The 23495-nt window shown below is 42.7% G+C and overlaps 2 protein-coding genes across 4 annotated transcripts in view; one reads left to right on the top strand and one right to left on the bottom strand.

The window, feature by feature from the left end:
• The window catches only part of LOC143295333 (SWI/SNF-related matrix-associated actin-dependent regulator of chromatin subfamily A member 2-like), a 54539-nt gene extending 37407 nt beyond the window's left edge, over nucleotides 1-17132 (top strand). For all 3 annotated transcript variants that reach the window (XM_076606973.1, XM_076606972.1, XM_076606971.1), the window contains 11 exons: nucleotides 1228-1458; nucleotides 2578-2655; nucleotides 3096-3203; nucleotides 7370-7480; nucleotides 10097-10311; nucleotides 11030-11135; nucleotides 12079-12180; nucleotides 12644-12815; nucleotides 13408-13448; nucleotides 13902-13985; nucleotides 15081-17132. In XM_076606973.1, coding sequence (XP_076463088.1) covers nucleotides 1228-1458; nucleotides 2578-2655; nucleotides 3096-3203; nucleotides 7370-7480; nucleotides 10097-10311; nucleotides 11030-11135; nucleotides 12079-12180; nucleotides 12644-12815; nucleotides 13408-13448; nucleotides 13902-13985; nucleotides 15081-15164 — 1332 coding nt within the window. In that variant the 3' untranslated portion in view covers nucleotides 15165-17132. The remainder of the gene's footprint in view (nucleotides 1-1227; nucleotides 1459-2577; nucleotides 2656-3095; nucleotides 3204-7369; nucleotides 7481-10096; nucleotides 10312-11029; nucleotides 11136-12078; nucleotides 12181-12643; nucleotides 12816-13407; nucleotides 13449-13901; nucleotides 13986-15080) is intronic.
• A 200-nt stretch (nucleotides 17133-17332) lies between these two features.
• Nucleotides 17333-21534, bottom strand: LOC143295275 (cysteine-rich protein 2-binding protein-like). Its single transcript, XM_076606895.1, has 2 exons — nucleotides 21048-21534; nucleotides 17333-17720 (listed from the first exon to the last, which is right to left on the bottom strand). The coding sequence occupies exons 1-2, from the start codon at nucleotides 21066-21068 to the stop codon at nucleotides 17550-17552; spliced, it is 192 nt and encodes a 63-aa protein (XP_076463010.1). The 5' UTR covers nucleotides 21069-21534; the 3' UTR covers nucleotides 17333-17549.
• Nucleotides 21535-23495: the final 1961 nt, after the last annotated feature.

Below are 23495 nucleotides of genomic sequence, written 5' to 3'. Positions count from 1 at the left end.
CCAAGCCCCCGTCCCCCTCCTGCAGACTTCACTTCCATGATTTGCTGAGGTACCCTCTCTCTTGAGTCTTCTGCCAGTGCTGAGGGAAGGGGGGGCGGGGGGGGGGGGTATGAAACCACTGTCAATGACTTGTGGGTGGCAATTTTGGCATTGAGCCAAGACACTGACCACTAGCTACAACTGAAAATCTTTGACTGCTTGGAAGGGATATAACCAGTCACAGACCCACCACCTCCTCCCCCCAGTCATTCCACTTCCCCCCTTTCTTTCCTCAACCAACACACATGCATGTCAGTGGAACAGAGACTACAGCTGAAGAGACCAGATGGTCAGTTATATTGGTACAGTGCCAACTTGTGTGCTAAGAACATTTTCCTTGAAAACACACACACACACACACTGACACAAAGAGTTTAACACACAGAGAGTTGTATTTAAAGCAGTGCACATACATGAACTTTAACTCTTTCCTCCATGAACTTGAACTCTTTCCTCCCATGTCCAGCCCGACCCCTATTCTCAATCTCTTTGTCTGTCTGTCTCTCTTTTCTCACATACACAGAGTTGCATTGAAACCACACACACACACACACACACACACACACACACACACACACACACACACACACATGAGACATGATTTTGAAAATCATGCCCCCAAGGCTGACTTTACAGGTTTGGAAGCAAAAGCACTTCAGTTTAGGAAGAATTGGACTGATTTTTTGTCTTCTGTGGGTTGGAATACCTCAGCAGCATTGGTGGCCCGCAAGTGCAGATTTTATGGTTTGAAGTTGAGAAAAACCTTCAGCTTCATGGACCCCCACTGGGGGCCTTCTGTGGCCCCCAGGCCCCCCCACCTTTCAGACTCAATCACAATTTCTCAATCTCATGCCTGGTATGCTGTATTGCAGAATTTTTAATACTTCAAGCTTGCTGACTATTACATTCAAGTGGAATTTTTTATGTAGTTGAATGTATTGTGATGCTCTTTTGTACTAATGAAGGGGATGCTATTTTCAGATTAACACTTTTGCAGTTTGTGTGGGTTGTGTTTAGTGTGTTACAAAGGTGTGTGTGTGTGGTGTGGAGTGTGTGGGAAACTTTACCGTTGGCAGTAGGTGTTCTTATCAACCACATATAGGAACCAAACCTGGGAGTTTGCTGGTTATGAAGCAGAGAGAGGTGGTGTAGACATTGACATTAGTGACAAAAGACTGTTTCCCTTAGGACCTGCAAGCCCAGGACCGAGCTCACCGCATTGGTCAGAAAAACGAGGTGCGAGTGCTGCGGCTGATGACAGTGAACAGTGTGGAGGAACGTATCCAGGCAGCGGCACGCTACAAGCTGAATGTGGACGAGAAGGTCATCCAGGCTGGCATGTTCGATAACAAGTCCACCAACTATGAGCGACGCCAGTTCCTGCAGAACATCCTACTTCAAGAGGATACTGCAGAGGAGGTGAGTGGTGATGGCAACCTGTGGTCTTGTTAGGACAGAGTTCTATTAGTTTGAATGAAAACTTGGTGATGATCGCAGTTGAGAGAGTTCTGTGTTGGCTTGTGTGTAGACTTAATGGCGATGGCAATGTGTGATTTGTTATGTTGAAAAAGAGAAAGAGACTTCTATGTTGGTTTGTATGCGGATTTAAAGAAAAGTTATTTCATTGAAAAGAAGCGTGATTCATACACTGGAGACAATGACAGCAGAGTGTAAAGTTCACCCTGTGTGAGACATTGACAGCACACTGTGAAGTTCACATTGTAAGAGACATTGACAGCAGAGTGTGAAGTTCAACCTGTGTGAGACATTGACAGCAAAGTGTGAGGTTCACCCTTTGTGAAGACATTGACAGAAAACTGTGAAGTTCACCTGGTGTAAAACATTGACAGCAAAGTGTGAGACATTGACAGCAAAGTGTGAGGTTCACCCTTTGTGAAGACATTGACAGAAAACTGTGAAGTTCACCTGGTGTGAAACATTGACAGCAGAGTGTGAAGTTCTTTCCTGTGTGAGACATTGACAGCACACTGTGAAGTTCACATTGTAAGAGACATTGGCAGCAGAGTGTGAAGTTCAACCTGTGTGAGACATTGACAGCAAAGTGTGAGGTTCACCCTTTGTGAAGACATTGACAGAAAACTGTGAAGTTCACCCTGTGTGAGACATTGACAGCAAAGTGTGAGACATTGACAGCAAAGTGTGAAGACTGACAGCAAAGTGTGAAGTTCTCCCTGTGTGAGATATTGACAGCAAAGTGTGAATACATTGACAGCAAAGTGTGAAGCTCACCCTGTGTGAGACATTGACAGCAAAGTGTGAAGACATTGACAGCAAAGTGTGAAGCTCACCCTGTGTGAGACATTGACAGCAAAGTGTGAAGTTCACCCTGTGTGAGACATTGTGTGAAGTTCACTTTGTGTAGGACATTGACAGCAAAGTGTGAAGACATTGACAGCAAAGTGTGAAGCTCACCCTGTGTGAGACATTGACAGCAAAGTGTGAAGACACTGACAGCAAAGTGTGAAGACACTGACAGCAAAGTGTGAAGTTAACCCTGTGTTTTGTGTGTACCTACAGGAGGAGGATGAAGTGCCAGATGATGAAACCATCAACCAGATGTTGGCTCGGGAAGAGGAGGAATTTGAGTTTTACCAGGTATGGGCAATGTTTGCTTTGCGTTCCAGCAGGTTACAGATGCAGCTGAGTGGTTAAGCTATACATTTTGTATGGTCTCAACTTGCAACAGCTTTAATTTTTGTTGATGAAAGTGTATGATCAGACATGTCCACAGAAAGGGAATGCATGAATTGAATAAAAGGGTAGTGGAGAGAAATGAGTACAGGTAAACAAACTTCCAGTAATTTTTTGTTTTATTATTTTTTTTTTTTTAGGAATGAGAACTTAACGTACCCATGCTGTGAAAGATTCGTGAGTGTGCTCATGATAATCAAAGCAGATACCTTTCAATAAAATGCTTGCATGAAGCGATGAACCAAATAGAGAGCTTGTGTTGAAAATCCCTTGACATGTTTGTGCATATTTTCCCACTTTCTGTGTAGAATATGTTGAAAGTGACATATTATTGTGTTGACCAGAAAATGGACATTGAACGGCGGCGCAATGAAGCCAAAGACCCGAACCGGAAACCACGGTTGATGGAGGAAGATGAGCTCCCCCCCTGGCTGGTCAAGGATGAGCAAGAGGTAAGTCTCCAGACAGAGGAACCAGTCAGTGGATTATTATGTTCTGGAAATGAGAAACATCACAATATTTTACTTACTGCATCTGACCGCATACTACCCCATTCCTCTTCCACAGATTTAACAATAACATGCAACAGGTCTTTTTATGACCAGTTATATCTTACTTTTCAGAAGGAAAAATCTTCGCAAGAGATGTTTTTTTTCTGTTGGTCAGGTGACCTCTGTTTCTGGTCATCTTTTACTCAGTGTCAGATTGGGTAACATATGAATGGGATGGCATCTTTTGTGTGGTTGGTTGGGGTGTTATAAACAGACCAAAGAAAGAGCAGCAGCATTGTACACTTCTCTTTATTTTGTTCTTGATTTTCTGGTTAATTAACTTAGCTGATGATTAATGTCAGGGACTGTGCATTTCATTTTGTTCTTGATTTTCTGGTTAATTAACTGAGCTGATGATTAATGTCATGGACTTGGTGCACTTCAGTTTGTTCTTGATTTTCTGGTTAATTAACTTAGATGTTTAGTATCAGGGACTTTGTTCTCTTTACTTCATTTTGTTCCAGATTTTCTGGTCAATTAACATAGTAGATGTTTTCCTGCATGTGCCCTGACATCGACTTTTAGCCTTTTTATGGTTACTTATAACTGACTTAGGTTGTTTTTTGTTTATGTTTTTTTTCTAAATGAAACCCCACTTCCTCATAAGGAACTTACACCATGACCCACTCGCACACATACACACACATGCATACGCGCGCGCGCGCACACACACACACACACACACATACACTCTCTCTCTCTCTCTCTCTCTCTCTTGAGCAACCAAAAACTCAGACACCTACATACATGTATTTCATTTCTGACATTGTCCATGAAACAAGAATTGTCAACTATGATCACTTGTACTTAGAACAATACATAGTTGTTTCTGATAACAATACATAGGAAACAAACAGTGCATTTATTGGAAAATCGATGTGAAAAAAAAAAAAAAAGCAAACAAAATTTTTTTTGGCCAATGAATTAAGAAGACATGTGAAACACTAAAGGAAAAAAATTAAAAGAAAAAAATAAAGAGTCCTGGTGCTCCATGACCTGCATGCAACTGAGGCCACATGGTGTGTGTCCATCGAGATCGATGATGACCATCGTTGTCATCCAGCTGGGGGAGGGTGGTGGTGGGGTGGGGGGGAGGATGCTCATGAATCTATCTGTGAATGCGCAGATGGCTGAATAGTCCAATCTGCGCACAAAATGTTCACTGACAGTTGGGGCAGACAAAGACAGGCATACCATTGTCAGGGAGCTTTTTTGCCCGTGACTTTCTGGCCTGCCTCTTCTGAACAGCTGCAGCAGTCCTGTTGGCCTCGCACAACTTGGCGCCTTTGTGCACAGCAGCATGCCATTTGTCACGGTCCACTGCAGATTCCTCCCAGGAGTCAGGGTTGATATCAAACGCTTTCAGAGAGACTTTCAGAGTATATCTGAAGCGCTTCTTCTGACCTCCGTGTGATCTCTTCCCTTGTTGCAGCTCGCCATAGAAGAGCCTTTTGGGCAGCCGATGGTCTGGCATGCGCGCCACGTGTCCAGCCCAGCGAAGCTGGGACTGCATCAGGATGGTGAAGATGCTGGGAAGGGTGGCTTTTGCGAGCACCTCTGTGTCTGGGGTCTTGTCTTGCCACTTGATGTTCAGTAGCTTCCTGAGGCATGTTGTGTGGAAGTGGTTCAGCTTCTTGGCATGTCGTTGGTACACTGTCCAAGTTTCGCAGGCGTACAGTAGTGTGGGGAGAACTACTGCTCTGTAGACCTTTAGCTTGGTCTCAAGGCTAATGCCTCTTCTGTTCCAGACATTTGCACTGAGTCTACCAAAAGTTGCGCTTGCTCTTGCAATCCTGATGTTCACTTCATCGTCGATGGTCACATTTCGTGACAGTGTGCTGCCAAGGTATGTGAACCACTCCACCGCACTGAGTCTCTGACCGTTGACTGTGATGTTGGGCTCAACGTAGGGTTTCCCTGGGGCTGGCTGATGGAGAACTTCAGTTTTCCTCGTGCTGATGGTAAGGCCGAAGTTCCTGCTGGCAGTAGCAAACTTGTCAACGCTGAGTTGCATGTCAGCTTCAGATCCAGCGTTGAGGGCACAATCATCAGCAAACAAAAAGTCTCTGATGATGTCTGTCATGACCTTCGTTTTTGCTTGAAGCCTTCTGAGGTTAAACAACTTACCATCTGTTCGGTACTTTAGGCCGATTCCAACATCGCCATCTCTGAAGGCATCAGTAAGCATTGCAGAGAACATGAGGCTGAACAGCGTTGGAGCCAGGACGCAGCCTTGCTTGACACCATTTGTGACAGCAAAAGGAGCAGATGTTTCGCCTTTGTCCTGGACTCGAGCCTGCATGCCTTCATGGAATTGGCTGACCAAGGAAATAAATTTCCGAGGGCATCCGTACTTGGCCATGATCTTCCACAGTCCCTCTCTACTCACGGTGTCGAAGGCCTTAGTGAGGTCGACATAGGTGGAGAACAGATCAGCATTTTGCTCCTGACATTTCTCTTGCAGCTGCCTTGCAGCAAACACCATGTCGGTGGTTCCGCGCTCTTTCCGGAATCCACATTGGCTCTCAGGCAAATGACCTTGGTCAAGGTGTGCTGTGAGGCGGTTTAGTAGGATCCTGGCAAGTATCTTGCCTGCGATGGAGAGCAAGGAAATGCCCCGATGGTTATCACAGGCTTGCCGGTTCCCCTTTCGCTTGTACAAGTGAATGATAGATGCATCTTTGAAATCCTGGGGGATCGTCTCTTCTTTCCACATGAGTGAGTACAGCTGATGGAGCTTCTCAGTCAGCACAGTGCCTCCATCCTTGTAGACCTCTGCTGGTATGGAGTCTGAGCCAGGTGCTTTGCCACTGGATAGCAGACGAATTGCTTTCTGGGTCTCAAGAGGTGTTGGCGGATCGTCTAGTGCTTCGTTGATGGGGACTTGTGGGAGACGGTCTATGGCTTCATCATTTATGGAGGAAGGGCGATTTAAGACACTGTTGAAGTGCTCAGCCCAGCGTTCGAGAATTTTCTCCTTCTCGGTGATCAAGGTATTCCCATCTGCACTGAGGAGGGGGGATGATCCTGAGGATGTGGGGCCGTAGACTTCTTTTAAGGCATCATAGAACCTCTTCATATCGTGCCTGTCAGCATATCCCTGGATCTCATCAGCTTTGTCACTCAGCCACTTATCCTGCATCTGGCGTAACTTTTGCTGAACAGTCCTGCGGATGGCATCGTACACATCCTTTTTTGATGTGGACTTTGGGTTGCTCAGGTAGGCTTGATGCAGACGGCGTTTCTCATCCAGAAGCTGCTTGATTTCATCACAGTTTTCATCAAACCAGTCTTTGTGCTTTCTGGACATGGGTCCCAGGGTCTCTGAAGCTGTACTATAGATCAGCTCACGCAGGGTCCTCCAGTCAGACTCCACATTCTGGTTGTCCAGAGAGGCAGATTCCAGACGATCTTCCAGCAGCTCCACAAAGGACTGTTTGATGGTGATGTTTTTCAGCTTAGCGATGTTGAGCCATTTTGGAGCCTTCTGGCCTTGGGGGCGTCTCTTGGGCTGGATTCGAATATTCAGCTTCGAGACTACAAGGCGATGGTCTCAAGAGAAGACATGTGAAACACTAAAGGAAAAAAAGAAAAAGAAAAAAATAAAGAGTCCTGGTGCTCCATGACCTGCATGCAACTGAGGCCACATACACATGCACAAAGAAACATTTTAAAAAAAAAACCTCCAAAAAAACCAAAAACAAAACAAAAAAATCCCATTTAACTACACATACTTCATTGCAGATGTTTAGTTACTAACCAGCGACTTTGTTCTCTTCACTTGATTTTATTCCAGATTTTCTGGTAAATTAACTTAACAGATGTTTTATATTTGGGACTCTGTTCTCTTCATTTTGTTTCAGAATTTTATGGGACTTTGTACCCATCATTTTGTTTCAGGTTTTCTTTTTGATACCTTAGACAGTAGATGTTGAATACAAAGGACTTCGTACATTTCTCTTCGATTTGTCCCAGATTTTCTGTTTAGTGTCCGGCACTAAATCCCTTGTTCATTCTGAAATGCAGGAATATGAGTGGAAATGTAGTTGTGACTTTTTCTTTGACAGGTGGAACGTCTGACCATTGAGGATGAGGAAGACAAGATCTTTGGACGAGGGTCAAGAGCTCGCAAAGAGGTCAACTACTCTGACTCCCTGACAGAAAACCAGTGGCTGAGGGTGAGGGGCAGACAGTGCTGTCACTGTCAGCTTTGCGCAACACTTGTAGTGCTGTCACTGTAAGCTTTACACAACACTTGTAATGCTGTCACTGTCAGCTTTGCGCAACACTTGTAGTGTTGTCACTGTAAGCTTGACACAACACTTGTAGTGCTGTCACTGTCAGCTTTACACAACACTTGTAGTGCTGTCGCTGTCAGCTTTACACAACACTTGTAGTGCTGTCACTGTCAGCTTTACACAACACTTGTAGTGCTGTCACTGTCAGCTTTGCGCAACACTTGTAGTGTTGTCACTGTAAGCTTTACACAACACTTGTAATGCTGTCACTGTCAGCTTTGCGCAACACTTGTAGTGTCACTGTAAGCTTGACACAACACTTGTAGTGCTGTCACTGTCAGCTTTACACAACACTTGTAGTGCTGTCGCTGTCAGCTTTACACAACACTTGTAGTGCTGTCACTGTCAGCTTTACACAACACTTGTAGTGCTGTCACTGTCAGCTTTACACAACACTTGTAATGCTGTCACTGTCAGCTTTACACAACACTTGTAGTGCTGTCACTGTCAGCTTTACACAACACTTGTAGTGCTGTCACTGTCAGCTTTACACAACACTTGTAGTGCTGTCACTGTCAGCTTTACTTCATTCTTGTAGTGCTGTCACTGTCAGCTTTACACAACACTTGTAATGCTGTCACTGTCAGCTTTACACAACACTTGTAGTGCTGTCACTGTCAGCTTTACTTCATTCTTGTAGTGCTGTCACTGTCAGCTTTACTTTATTCTTGTAGTGCTGTCACTGTCAGCTTTACACAACACTTGTAATGCTGTCACTGTCAGCTTTACACAACACTTGTAGTGCTGTCACTGTCAGCTTTACACAACACTTGTAGTGCTGTCACTGTCAGCTTTACTTCATTCTTGTAGTTCTGTCACTGTCAGCTTTACACAACACTTGTAATGCTGTCACTGTCAGCTTTACACAACACTTGTAGTGCTGTCACTGTCAGCTTTACTTCATTCTTGTAGTGCTGTCACTGTCAGCTTTACTTCATTCTTGTAGTGCTGTCACTGTCAGCTTTACACAACACTTGTAGTGCTGTCACTGTCAGCTTTACTTCATTCTTGTAGTGCTGTCACTGTCAGCTTTACTTCATTCTTGTAGTGCTGTCACTGTCAGCTTTACACAACACTTGTAATGCTGTCACTGTCAGCTTTACTTCATTCTTGTAGTGCTACAGGAAACATCTCAAGGTATTGACACATCAGTTTGGTTTTATTGTAGGAACACTGGGACACACGGTCCTGTCAGTTGTATCAGCGTGATGTATGAACAAAATGTCAGAAAAAACATTGCTGTTTTTCTGTCTTCCCTACTACTTCGCTTTTCTAGGATTTTTTTGTAATTTTGATTGCATTTCTGAAATAAGAAATAGAAGAGACTGACTTCAAGAGTCCAGAGTATTCCAGTTTTCTGGGTTGATTGGTTCTGCATTATGTCAGCAGTTCTTATCGAAAACCAGGGTTTTTGAATTGTGCAGTAGTTTGTATACATTGAAGTAAATGTGTTGGTCTAGCCTATGTATTAACACAGGTTGAGTCCCATGTATGGACCAGGAATTTTGCTCCCTCCTCTGCTAGACCTTTGAGTGGTGGTCTGAATGCTAATTTTTTGGATGAATACATTTCCTTTTTGATAGCAAAACACTAGCAGGAGGAAAAGGTTATGGTAGCAGTACAATACTGTGTGGCTTTGACCCAGGCCATAGAGGGTGGGGAAAGTAGTACGATACAATACAGTATGTATGTAGCACTGTGACTCCAGGCCATAGAGGGTGGGGAAAGTAGTACGATACAATACAGTATGTATGTAGCACTGTGACTCCAGGCCATAGAGGGTGGGGAAAGTAGTACGATACAATACAGTATGTATGTAGCACTGTGACTCCAGGCCATAGAGGGTGGGGAAAGTAGCATGATACAATACAGTATGTATGTAGCACTGTGACCCAGGCCATAGAGGGTGGGGAAAGTAGTATGATACAATACAGTATGTATGTAGCACTGTGACTCCAGGCCATAGAGGGTGGGGAAAGTAGTATGATACAATACAGTATGTATGTAGCACTGTGTCACTGTGACCCAGGCCATAGAGGGTGGGGAAAGTAGTATGATACAATACAGTATGTATGTAGCACTGTGACTCCAGGCCATAGAGGGTGGGGAAAGTAGTACGATACAATACAGTATGTATGTAGCACTGTGTCACTGTGACCCAGGCCATAGAGGGTGGGGAAAGTAGTATGATACAATACAACATGTATGTAGCACTGTGACTCCAGGCCATAGAGGGTGGGGAAAGTAGTATGATACAATACAACATGTATGTAGCACTGTGTCACTGTGACCCAGGCCATAGAGGGTGGGGAAAGTAGTATGATACAATACAACATGTATGTAGCACTGTGACTCCAGGCCATAGAGGGTGGGGAAAGTAGTATGATACAATACAGTATGTATGTAGCACTGTGACCCAGGCCATAGAGGGTGGGGAAAGTAGTATGATACAATACAACATGTATGTAGCACCTGATGATGTCGCTGTGACCTCAGGCCATAGAGGATGGGAACCTGGATGAGATGGAAGAGATCACCAAGTCGCAGAAGAAGCGCAACAAGCGCAAGGACCGGGACGACATGAGGGACGACACCCCCAAGCCCAAGAAGAAGAGGGGCCGCCCACCTGTGGAGAAGCCCACCCCCATGTCACCGCACCTCACCAAGATGATGAAGAAACTCTACAATCTGGTTGTCAACTACAAGGACAGGTAATCTTTTTCACACTGGCTTGGAAAGGTTGAAATTAAGTCTTGTGTATGCCTTAGATATGGGCAGCTTTCTGGAGTGACACATCCATCTCATACACGTGACCAATGCTTACACATTGACTTAAGGTCTTACTGTTGGGTCTTTATGGTGAAAGAAGCGGCAAGGTCTTGGGTGTGTACATGTATTGACAAACCCATGGTGTCAAGCTGGCTGGCTCTTTTAGCTGTCTCTGCACCTCCTTTACCATCACCCTGTATTCACAACAGTATACACTGCTCAAAAGGTACTGTTCAAATATGAACTTAAGACCTTCAAGACTGAGGAAGCAGCCTGAGTAGCAGTTAGCATGTCTTGACAAGACCATTATGCATGCATTTTACAGAAACAGCTGACCTGGAAAGGCATGAACTTTGGGCAGACATCATCAGGGATTATTACATGTAGGGCTGAAAGAGTTTCAGTTATCATAGATTAATCTGTATTTTCAAGGGGTGAAGAAAATGTGAATTAGAATGACTGAACTTAAAAATACTCAGAACCAAAACGTCTGCCAATTTAGATCCTTTGTATTCTTTCTTTTTTTCCATAGTTTTTGTACACTGTTTGAAAGTATTGCAGTTGTTTCAGGCTAAGTATTTATTTCCCAGACATGTGTTTTTCCCTTATACTGTGACTTTTATTGTAGTTCTTTCATTTGTGTTCCTGTGTATATTTCAGTGATGGACGTGTACTGAGCAGCATGTTCATGCAGCTCCCATCACGGAAGGAGCTGCCTGAGTATTACGAGATCATTACTCGCCCACTGGACTTCAAGAAAATCTATGTAAGCATACAGTTTGATTGCTTACCATTGAGCTGGGAAAGGGAGAAAAGACTTGTTAACAGAAGTTCACTCTTAAGTGGCTCACCAGTAAATTGAAGAACCTTGACTCATGGGTGGCTTTCCAGTGAATGAAGGAGAGAAAGAGTCAACTTGTTAACAGAATATGACTCATGAGTGGCTCAACCTTGACGGAAGGGGAGAGAGTTCTTAACAGTTGTTTGATGTTGCAACAAATTACTGTTTGTGAATTTTCTGTGGTGTTGTGCTGAGCATGTTTTATGATTAGTGTCATGCTGCTGTGTGCAGTGAATTTTCTGTGGTGTTGTGCTGAGCATGTTTTATGATTAGTGTCATGCTGCTGTGTGCAGTGAATTTTCTGTGGTGTTGTGCTGAGCATGTTTTATGATTAGTGTCATGCTGCTGTGTGCAGTGAATTTTCTGTGGTGTTGTGCTGAGCATGTTTTATGATTAGTGTCATGCTGCTGTGTGCAGTGAATTTTCTGTGGTGTTGTGCTGAGCATGTTTTATGATTAGTGTCATGCTGCTGTGTGCAGTGAATTTTCTGTGGTGTTGTGCTGAGCATGTTTTATGATTAGTTTCATGCTGCTGTGTGCGGTGAATTTTCTGTGGTGTTGTGCTGAGCATGTTTTATAATGGATATCATGTTCTTGTTGTGTGGGGTGAATTTTCTGTGGTGTTGTGCTGCGCATGTTTTATAATGGATATCATGTTCTTGTTGTGTGGGGTGAATTTTCTGTGGTGTTGTGCTGATGTTTTATGATGGGTGTCATGTTCTTGTTGTGTGGGGTGAATTTTCTGTGGTATTGAGCCGAGTATATTTTATGATGGTTGTCATGTTCTTGTTTTAGTGTGGGGTGCAAGGGGTGGGGGTGGGAGAGGAAGAGGGCAGTATGAATGTTTTAACTGTTCTGTTTACTTTCAGAACCGCATCAAGCTGCAGAAGTACCGTGGACTGGATGACCTGGAGAACGACGTCATGGAGCTGTGTCAGAACGCCCAGAGCTTCAACATGGAGGGCTCTGTGGTCAGTAGTTGTCCCCTCCCCCCCCGTTTCCCCCCCCCCCCCCCCCCTCCGCCCTCTTTGTTTTATCCCATCTTTAAGTGTTGCTTTAAAAGGTTCAATGTGTTGAAAGTTTGGAGGATCAGCTTAGGTGTCTTTTAGATCATTTGGAATAGCAATTCAAAAAAAAAGATTTTTTGCACAGTGCTTCCTTCTCCAAAACTGGATAATGTCGTTTTTACTCAGATTGAATAACAACTGTTAAAAAACATAGAAACAGCAGCCTTCCATTTTGATTTATTGTCCATATAATATTTTGTACAAAATTTACATAGTTGATTTATATATCAAGACATATCTATACTCCTAATCCTTGCAGTAAAATGCACGAATGCTGTAGCAGACAATGATGCAGCCTACCCATGGTGACTAGTGTGATAGGTGTGCCAGTGACCAGTGTGACTGGTGTGATAATCAACATGTGCAGATCTATGAGGACTCACTGGTGATCCAGTCGGTGTTTGTCAGTGCCCGTGAGAAGCTGGAGAAGGAGGGCTTCACTGCCTCCTCTTCCGACAGTGAGACAGAGGAGGAGGAGGCTCCGGCCAGGTCGGCCAAGGCACGCCGCTCCATGAAGGACGACGAAGAAGAGGAGGAAGGTATGCATGATCGCCTCCCTTGACAGTGGTGCTGTTTGTGAAGGGAGGGCTGTTTTGTGGGATAGTGCTGGATTGTTCGGGTGTTTTGGTTTTTGGAAGATTGTTGACAGTTTTATAGTCATTGTCTGAATAGTTTTGTTGTGGGTGGTGGTGTCTGTTGTGGTGATTTTGTTTTTCATTTACCTGACATCTGTTAAGATATGTAAGTATATTATATATTTACTTGAGATATGTTAAAATGCACAAGGTTATTAAATTTGTATATTTACCTGAGATCTGTTAAGTGCACAAGTTTATTATATATAGATACCTCAGACATTTTGTTTGGTGAACTAATATTATGTATTTAGCTGAGATATGTCCCAGTGCACAGGTTTTATTATATATTTACCTCAGATTTTCTTCTTTTTTATGGTAAACAGGTTTATTATATATTAAACTGAGATCTGTTTTAGTATCTGCCATTGTCAGATTGTTTTATTATCAGTGATAGTATTTGTCATGATGCATTAAGTTTATTGCATTTTGCTGCTCAGTTGCTTGTCATGTATTTATCAGCTTAAATGGTGATCTGTTTGGAATGATGTTGCAGAGAGAGAAGTGAAGAAGAAGTCAAAAGAAGGCGGCAAAAAGGTAAATAAAACATTATTTTTTGTGACTTGGAAAGAACCTGTTTGTCAGCTGTAGTACATTGTTTTGAGGATTACATGGTTTGACATGTGGGCGCATACACACACGCTTAAAACATGAATATGAGGTTAAAAAGAACATGCAGAAGTGGTTAAAACATTGAGTATAGTTACACTACTGTTTTTTGCTTCTAAGTTTTTAAACTTCACCCTGAAGAAATCTCTCACAGCAGTTTGGGCAGAGGGTCATATATTTGTTAAAGAGATGATCATCAGATTTTATTTGTTTGTCATAACAAAGGAATCTGGATCAGTATTCATGAAGTCTGCCCCATAAGATCACTATTCATGAAGTCTGCCCCATACCTTTCTTTCCCATTCTTCACATGGTGTGCACAGTGTCTACATGCAGATTGTGGACGAGTTGTGTCAAGAGTATGATGATTGTGTTGTTCAGCATCCATCCAAGGGGGGCAAAGCCAAACGCAAATCAAAGTCGCGTCCAGTCATCAGTGATGACGAAACAGAGGAAAGCGGCAAGGTAGGTTTTTAGCTAGAGTGGGTTTTTTTTTTTATTTTTTTTATTTTTTTGCAGTTTGATTTGTGATTCCTGTTTTTGAATTTTTAGTTTTTGGTATATTTCAGAATAAATGCTGCAGAACAATTCATTAAAATTGTTTTGTGATTATGCAGACACCCATTTCATCTAAATGCATTAAGTTTTTAAACCTATCAGTAATTATCAGAAGACTGAAAATTGTGATAAAAGATACTTCCGCTGCTAATAATAATGTACCTTCGTGTAGTGTGCCCTTTCTCAAAGAGCTCAGGACGTTTTACATGAAAGAAGTGAATCGCATAAACCACTCAGGACCACTGTCTCTCTCTTTCCATCCCTCCTCTCATTCCTCATACATTCAGAGTGAATGGGAAGGCATGTGACTGTATTGGAAAAATAGGAAACCATGAATGCTGACAGACAGGTTCTGAAAAGATGTTTGTAGTGAAGAGTGAAAGGCAGAGATGAAGTTGGATGAACAGATGTAATGTGGAAGATTCCGCTAGATATGAAGAGCAGCAAAGAGGAAAGAGCGTTCACGATAGGATTTATGAAGGAAAACCATGTTTAGCTTCAGCCATTGGTATTGAGTTCAGATCACCTTAAACTGTTGGTGTCAGATACCAGCTGTTGCAGTACAGTTGATAATCACACATGATGTGAGGGTTTGGGTTCAAACCCTGTCAGAAACCTCAGTGGCATTGTTGGTTGACTTCCCCTTGGCCAGCTTCCACTTACAGTGTGTTAATGAAGACTGGACTACCCAGGCTAGAATGAGAAGACTGGACTACCCAGTCCATGCTTTTGTGATCAGGTGAATCCATCATGCCTGGTAAAGTGAGGCTTGACTATGTAGGAAGCATCATAACTGCAATGGTACTTTGTGTTAAAGTGATTGTCCTTAGTGCAGACAGTCCTTCGTACAATGTGTATGGCTTTAGTCCTGTATGCAGTGTATTGTGTCAAGTGATTTCATGCTGACTGTAGTCTTTGGTGATTATGGCCTTCTAGTCTTGTGTGCAGTGTATTGTGTGATGCCAAGTGATTTAATGCTGAAGTGTAGTCTTTGGTGATCAGGATCAGTCAGACGGAGAGGGGCCAGGCAGCTCTCGCGCCTCATCCAGAGTATCCTCCCCTGGTGGCAGTGGGCGGAAACGTTAACAGAGCGGACACTGACTGGCTGATCCCTCAGTGAGGTCATCCATGCTGCTGGAGAAGAGAGAACAGATGTGTTTGGTGGAGAAAGAATGGACACTATTGGTGAAGAGACCTGGTTGTTTGGTGAAGAGACCTGGTTGGTGGACTGATCTCCTGTAACTGGATCAGGACTCATTCCATGTATGTGCAGGGCAAGGTGCTTCACAAACGTGTAAATAGTTCGACTTTCCATATGTGTTGGAACAAATGGTTGTATTGTTTATCTGTGCTGTATTGTTCAGTGAATGTTGTCCGTAGGGGGTTAGTGGTGTTGGGTGAATATTGTCTTTGGGCTGCGTGTTGATATCTTCTTTCTGTTTGTTCATTATTTTCTGTTGTGTAACTAGTCTGAACATACCAGTTACACTTACACTAACCGACCTTCACACACACACACACATTCTCCTGCTTTCACAAACAGTCTCAAGCCGAGCTACACCACATTCTCTGTCTGTACAGGTTTAAAAGGAAACAATTTTTGCTTTTTGAGCAAATCTTGCTGCTTCTTGATGCCCATTTGGTTTTTATCATCCTTTGTTGTCAGGTGTCCACTGTTGTATTCAGTTTTATTGGCAGCCAGGTATTTTCCGATTTATTTTTCTTTATCAGTGAAGTACATATTGTGAATGTGTGTGTGTGCGGGAGTGTGTGTGTGAGAGAAAAGTGTTCTCCTTTAGGAGTACGGAGAAAGATGAACTATCTGAGAATTGCATCAACAAAGCTTAGATCCACAATTTGGATGCGGTGAAGATTTCACGCTAGAAATTTCCTGTGTTGCTTTCTTTGTTTCTGACCTTTTCTTTCTGTTTGTTGTGTTTTCTGCCTTCTGGTCTATCGCCATAATTGGTTTTTCTGTAAAGCCTTGAATGTTTTTGTCTTGTTTTGGATTGATAATTGGGCATTCAGAATGTTAATTTTTTATGTGTTATTTTACATTTATATGTATTATGAATACATGTAATTATATTTGTGTTCAGGTTATGTGCATGAACAGGAGTGTACTTGTGCCTAATGTTAGTTTCTAGTTATCTTTTTTTTTTTTTTTCCACCCTGGGTTACATGGGATCGATACTGAGCGTTTTCTGCTTTGAAATGGCCCTGTGTGATTGGCCAGGTTATATAGGCAACAGTGTAAATAAGAATTTTGAAGAAGACCGTTTTGAAAACTAAATGGACATGGGCCCAACTGAAGATTGTGGAACAGAGCCCTCAGGAGTTATGAGGAAGAAGTAAATGAATCATAGTGTGGGGTGGGATTTAGAGAGATGAGTGAGGAAAAGGGGTGGGGCAGGGGTGTCATTAGATAACCACTCTCAGTGGTTAAGAGTTGGCCCCCTGTGGTTTAACTTGGGATAAATCATGGGAAGCAGATTTATTCAATGTATTTTGAAATGTCCGTTTCCAGATTTGACGTTTTATATATTCTTTAATCTCTTCACAAAAATCAGTACATTTGGGTACTGGGGCCAAATTATTTTATATTGAGCACAGGGCAGCAGGATCCAGTGTGGGAAACCATTGCTGTGTGCAGAGGGGTGAAGAGTCATTATGAAAGTATTGTAGTATAGCGTTTGGATTTAACATCAATCCCTGAAAATGTGACAACCCAGCAGAGAGGACCTGTCGGACTCCACGGTATGAAGGCAGGTAGGCAGGCAGTGAGGAAACCTGGCACTTGGCCTTGCATGGAATGGACTTCATCGAGTGCATTTCCAGTTTGGGGGTTAGGACAGAACTAAGGCATAGAAGAGAGGATTCACTTTCCTTGGTCAAAAAGATGTAGAGCAAAAGGGAATTTTTTCCTGTTGACATTTTTTTCTTCTTTTTTTCTTCTTTTTTTTCTCTTCTTTTCTTTCCAACATAGGACCATTTCTGATGGAGTCTTGATTGAATGCTTGATGGTTTGTTTTTTAGTCTAATAAATGTAATGAAATAAAATTGTATAATGTGTGGAATTATTAGTTCAGTTGACTGATGTGTGTGTACATGATGATCACTGTGTACTTTACAACACAGCTCCATAAAATTTTGATACATGTGTGCCAAAAGCAACAAATACATGAATGCACACCATGCCCTGTACCCCCATCCCATACACACACATCCACACAATTCAAGAATTGCCTGCCAAAATTTTTACCTTTTTATTCATACATTTGTCACACACTTCTGATTTCTGAATTTGACTTAGTGCAGATGGACACCAGAACATTCTTTTCTCATTAAGATTTTGACCTGTTTTCACAACACTCGCAGCACTGAACACAATATGCAGAGTGAAACCAGAACCTGGGGGGGGGGGGGGGGGAACAAAACCTGTTGAACTGGATGCCTGGAAAACTCCACCAATCATCGGAGCCTCATGAAGAAGGCGTGTTTGCAGTCTTTGGAGTCCACGGGGAAGTACTTGTCATAGAAGTTCAGACACAGCTCTTCGGCCTTGAAGCCAAATTTGTGGTACAGGAGCATGGCCGGGTTGGTGGCAGACACATGCAGGGTGATGTCTTTCCCCATACACGTCTGCACACACGGACAGCACCCCAACATTACCATCATGACATACACGTCTGCACACACGGACGGCACCCCAACGTTACCATCATGACATACATGTCTGCTGACATGGACAGCACCCCAATGTTACATCATGACATACACGTCTACTGACATGGACAGCACCCCAACGTTACATCATGACATACACGTCTGCTGACATGGACAGCACCCCAACATTACATCATGACATACACGTCTGCACACAGGGACAGCACCCCAAAGTTACCATCAAACCACACAGCACCCCAACGTTACCATCAAACCACATGGATAGCCATCCCAAAGTTACCATCAAACCACACAGCACCCCAACGTTACCATCAAACCACACAGCATCCCAAAGCTACCATCAAACCACATAGACATCCAACCCAACGTTACCATCAAACCACACAGCACCCAACGTTACCATCAAACCACATGGACAGCCAACCCAATGTTACCATCAAACCACACAGCACCCCAACCACCCCAAAGTTACCATCAAACCACACAGCACTCCAATGTTACTATCAAACCACATGGACAGCACCCCAACGTTACCATCAAACCACAGCCATCAAACCACACAGCACCCCAATGTTACCATCAAACCACATGGACAGCACCCCAACGTTACCATCAAACCACACAGCCATCAAACCACACAGCACCCCAATGTTACCATCAAACCACATGGACAGCACCCCAATGTTACCATCAAACCACACAGCCATCAAACCACACAGCACCCCAATGTTACCATCAAACCACATGGACAGCACCCCAACGTTACCATCAAACCATCACGCATAAGTTTTCCACAAATTCATTCACACACCTTATCTCGACATACTGAATTACACACCTGATCTCAACATACCTATTCACACATTTCATATAGTATACATGAAAATTTCAGCTGATCTTCAGGAGCATCTCTCGGTTTCTTGCATTTTGATTTTAAGAAAGCCTCAAAGCCTGCTGACTTTCACAGATGTATGCTGCAATACATGGTAAATTAAAAAGGGGTAGATGACTGACCTACACATAAATCTGATGCAGTGGTAAGGCCTTGGAAGTCTACCAGGTACCACAGGAGAGGGGAGAGAAGGAGCAAATTCATTTTACATGGCAATATGAACTTTATATGGGGCTACTTGCTACTTTGACTCTAAAACTACAGGCCTTGAGGTCTGTAAAACACTACAGGAGAAAGGAGAGGGATACATTCTTTTTACATAGAAATATTAACTGTGTATTGGGAATGTACTTGCTAATTAGACCACAAAAAAAACTGACAATGTACATGAACACAAAAGTGCAGTCACCCTCACACGAAACCAAAATAAATAGGAAGTAACACTTTAAAAAAATAACTTTTATGTCAGCCTTTCAACATGAACAATATGTGAAGACATTTCCAGAGACCAGTTTTGACAAACAACACACAGTTTTTTTTTGTGTGGTGCCCCGATGACACTTTACAGAGTAATGGGAGAAGAAAAAGATTTATTCATAAAAAAGAAAGAAAATTGTATCAACTAAAACATTCACACACTGGGAAGCACAAAACATGATACCTGACAGATGTAAAACAACATACATACAGAACCACATCATACCTGACAGAGGTAAAACAACACACATACAGAACCACATGATACCTGACAGAGGTAAAACAACACATACAGAACCATATGATACCTGACATGTAAAACAACACATACATACAGAACCACAAAACATGATACCTGACAGGTAAAACAAGACACACACACACAGAACCACAAAACATGACACCTGACAGAGGTAAAACAACACACATACAGAACCACATACCTGACAGAGGTACAACAACATTAACACAGAACCACAACACATCACACCTGACAGAGGTAAAACAACATACATACAGAACCACAAAACATGATACCTGACAGAGAAAACCACACATACAGAACCACAAAACATCATACCTGTCGGAGGTAAAAACACATACAGAACCACAAAACACGATACCTGACAGGTAAAACAACGCACAAACAGAACCACAAAACAATGATACCTGAAAGAGGTAAAACATACACACATACAGAACCACATGATACCTGACAGATTTAAAACAACATACATACAGAACCACATGATACCTGACAGAGGTAAAACAACATACACACAGAACCACATGATACCTGACAGAGGTAAAACAACATACACACAGAACCACATGATACCTGACAGATTTAAAACAACATACACACAGAACCACATGATACCTGACAGAGGTAAAACAACATACACACAGAACCACATGATACCTGACAGATATAAAACAACATACACACAGAACCACATGATACCTGACAGAGGTAAAACACCAAACATACAGAACCACAAAACAATGATACCTGAAAGAGGTAAAACAACATACACACAGAACCACATGATACCTGACAGATTTAAAACAACATACACACATACAGAACCACATGATACCTGACAGAGGTAAAACACCAAACATACAGAACCACAAAACATGATACCTGACAGATTTAAAACAACATACACACAGAACCACAAAACATGATACCCGACAGATTTAAAACAACATACACACAGAACCACATGATACCTGACAGAGGTAAAACAACACACACACAGAACCACATGATACCTGATAGAGGTAAAACAACACACATACAGAACCACGAAACATGATACCTGATAGGTAAAACAACAAACACACAGGTAAGCACAGAACATAATACCCGACAGGTAAAACAATGAACATACAAGTAAGCACAGAACAACCAGACAGGTGAAACTACACACACAGGTTAGCACAGAACACGATACCTGACAGGTGAAGCAACAAACACACAGGTAACCACAAAACATGATACCTGACAGGTGAAACAACAAACACACAGGTAACCACAAAACATGATACCTGACAGGTGAAACAACAAACACACAGGTAAGCACAGAACACGATACCTGACAGGTGAAACAACAAACACACAGGTAAGCACAGAACACGATACCTGACAGGTGAAACAACAAACACACAGGTAAGCACAAAACACGATACCTGACAGGTGAAGCAACAAACACACAGGTAACCACAAAACATGATACCTGACAGGTGAAACAACAAACACACAGGTAAGCACAGAACACGACACCTGACAGGTGAAACAAACACAGGTAACCACAAAACATGATACCTGACAGTTGAAACAACAAACACATAGGTAACCACTAAACACAATACCTGACAGGTGAAACAACAAACACAAAGCACTGTACCTGACAGAGGTGATAGAGCATGAAGCTGGCGATGCCAGCACCCCTCCACTCAGGCCGTGTGAAGATGAAGGAGATGTATGCTTCGTTGTGCTTCACATCTGGCACCAGGAATGCAAACCCCACCACCAGTTTTCTGTTGGCAGGAAAAAAAAATCACCAAACACTGCAGATAATCAGTTTTACGGTGTTGTGAAAATATTTACTCAGTATCAAGTAAATGTCCACCTCCCATTTTTAGGTAAAAAACTGCACATGTTCAAACACATTGTAAACTTTGGAAAAAAAATGATTAGTCAGTTTGCTTTTTGTGATCATGTTCCTTTACAAAGCAGTGCATGTTCAGATCTGAAGAATAAAATGCATGTATGACTATGAAATGTTCGTGTGTCACTGAAAAACCCAGTGAGAGCATGACGTCACTCGCTGACGCAGTGTCTTGTTCCAGTGGCCATGTTGTTCTCACACCCTGCCCAGCCAGTGCTGTGTGGGGAAACACAGTCAGGGAATGGGTTCCCCATAAAGGGTAGAGCACCCAGGAAACACACCCTCCCCATCCAACTTCAGGGTGAAGCTTGTGCAGAGTGGGGAGGGGCGCTTACAATGGAGTTTACAGTACCCTCATCATCAAACTCTCCTACCCCTACCACCCTTTCTAACTTAAATGAAACATGACTTGTTATACCCAGCAGTGGTGTACATGTTCTCCATGACAATACCTGAGATCAATGTTTGAGGTGTACTAGCTGGGGTATATTATATGTCATGTTTCCAATACTAAGTATTGTTACAATGTACATCCACTCATCAAGAAACCATCTTTGGATCATAATTGATGAGATATCTGTTCTCGCTCTCTTAGATTTGTCAGCAGCTTTTGACACTATCGACCACTCTATCCTCTTGAACAGACTTTAAACTTCCTTTCGTATTCGTGACACTGCACTAGCATGGATCACGTCTTACCTGTCAGATCGTACACAGAAAGTGTGTGTAAATGGTAGATACTCTAGAGTATCAGCCTTAAAATATGGTGTCCCACAGGGGTCCATCCTAGGTCCTGTTCTTTTTGTGCTGTATGTGGCTCCTGTGTCGGATGTCATCAGTCATCATGCGATGTCGCATGAGAGCTTTGCTGATGACACACAACTTAATCAGTCGGCTTCCATAGCTGAATTTGATCCACTGGTGACTCGAACACAGGAGTGCATTGCTGGCCTAAAGGACTGGATGACTCTCAACAAGCTGCAACTAAATGATAAGACTGAATTTATGATAAGCTGTTCAAAGAAGTTTCATCAACATCCTTCCTTTCCTGACTCTGTTTTGATCAATAGCACACCTGTTTCACTTTCTCCTTCTGTTTGCAGTCTTGGTGTAATCCTAGACCAGTCTCTTTCCTTCCAACAGCACATTTCGAATATCTGTAAAGTTGCCTATTTGGAACTGCGTAGAATCAGCTCTATCCGCCACTATCTCTTAACCGATGCAACCAAGACACTTGTATGCTCTCTGGTTCTCTCAAGATTGGATTACTGCAACTCTCTTTTGGCCGGCCTTCCCAAATATCTGTTAGACAGACTCCAACGAATTCAGTATAACGCTGCCAGACTCATTTGCAGAGCTTCTAAATTCGACCATGTTTCTCCTCTCCTTCAGTCTCTCCACTGGTTGCCTGTTTCTGATCAAATAGACTATAAGCTATCCACTCTGACCTTTTCTGCAGTCAACAGATCTGGCCCCAAGTATCTTTCTGAACTCCTCCATATCTATACCCCGTCTCAACAGCTCCATTCTTCCTCTGATACTCGACTTCTCAGGATACCTCATGTCAGAAGTAAGACCTATGGACACAGATCGTTTTCTTTTCAATCGCCAAAGACGTGGGACAAGCTCCCTGATAACCTCCCTCATTCTGATTCCCTCACATCTTTTAAATCTCGTCTCAAAACTCACCTTTACCCTCAGCAATAAGTTCAATTGTGGCAGGTCCACTTCCTCTGCATTAGCTGTGCTTGACTATGTGTGTATACATATGTATGTGTACATAACTACATGCATGTATATGAATGTGTATTGTGTGTGCATGTGTTTATGTAAGTTCATGCCTGCCTATGTGTGCGTATGTGTTAGGGTAGCTGTTAGATACATATGTATGTTAAAATGTATGTATGCACTGTGTGTGTGTGTGTGTGTGTGTGTGGTCACATTTTGGTGTGTGTATGCAACATTGATGTAATGTTTTATGTTAACAAAAGTGTTTCTGTAAAGCATCATGTATGTGCAGGGCAAGGTGCTTCACAAACGTGTAAATAGTTCGACTTTCCATATGTGTTGGAACAAATGGTTGTATTGTTTATCTGTGCTGTATTGTTCAGTGAATGTTGTCCGTAGGGGGTTAGTGGTGTTGGGTGAATATTGTCTTTGGGCTGCGTGTTGATATCTTCTTTC

The sequence above is a fragment of the Babylonia areolata genome, chromosome 20 (genome assembly GCF_041734735.1).
Source record: "Babylonia areolata isolate BAREFJ2019XMU chromosome 20, ASM4173473v1, whole genome shotgun sequence".
In the NCBI taxonomy this organism is placed as follows: Eukaryota; Metazoa; Mollusca; class Gastropoda; order Neogastropoda; family Buccinidae; genus Babylonia; species Babylonia areolata.
The sequence above is the reverse complement of the archived record's forward strand: the minus strand, read 5'-3'. Positions and strand labels throughout refer to the sequence as shown.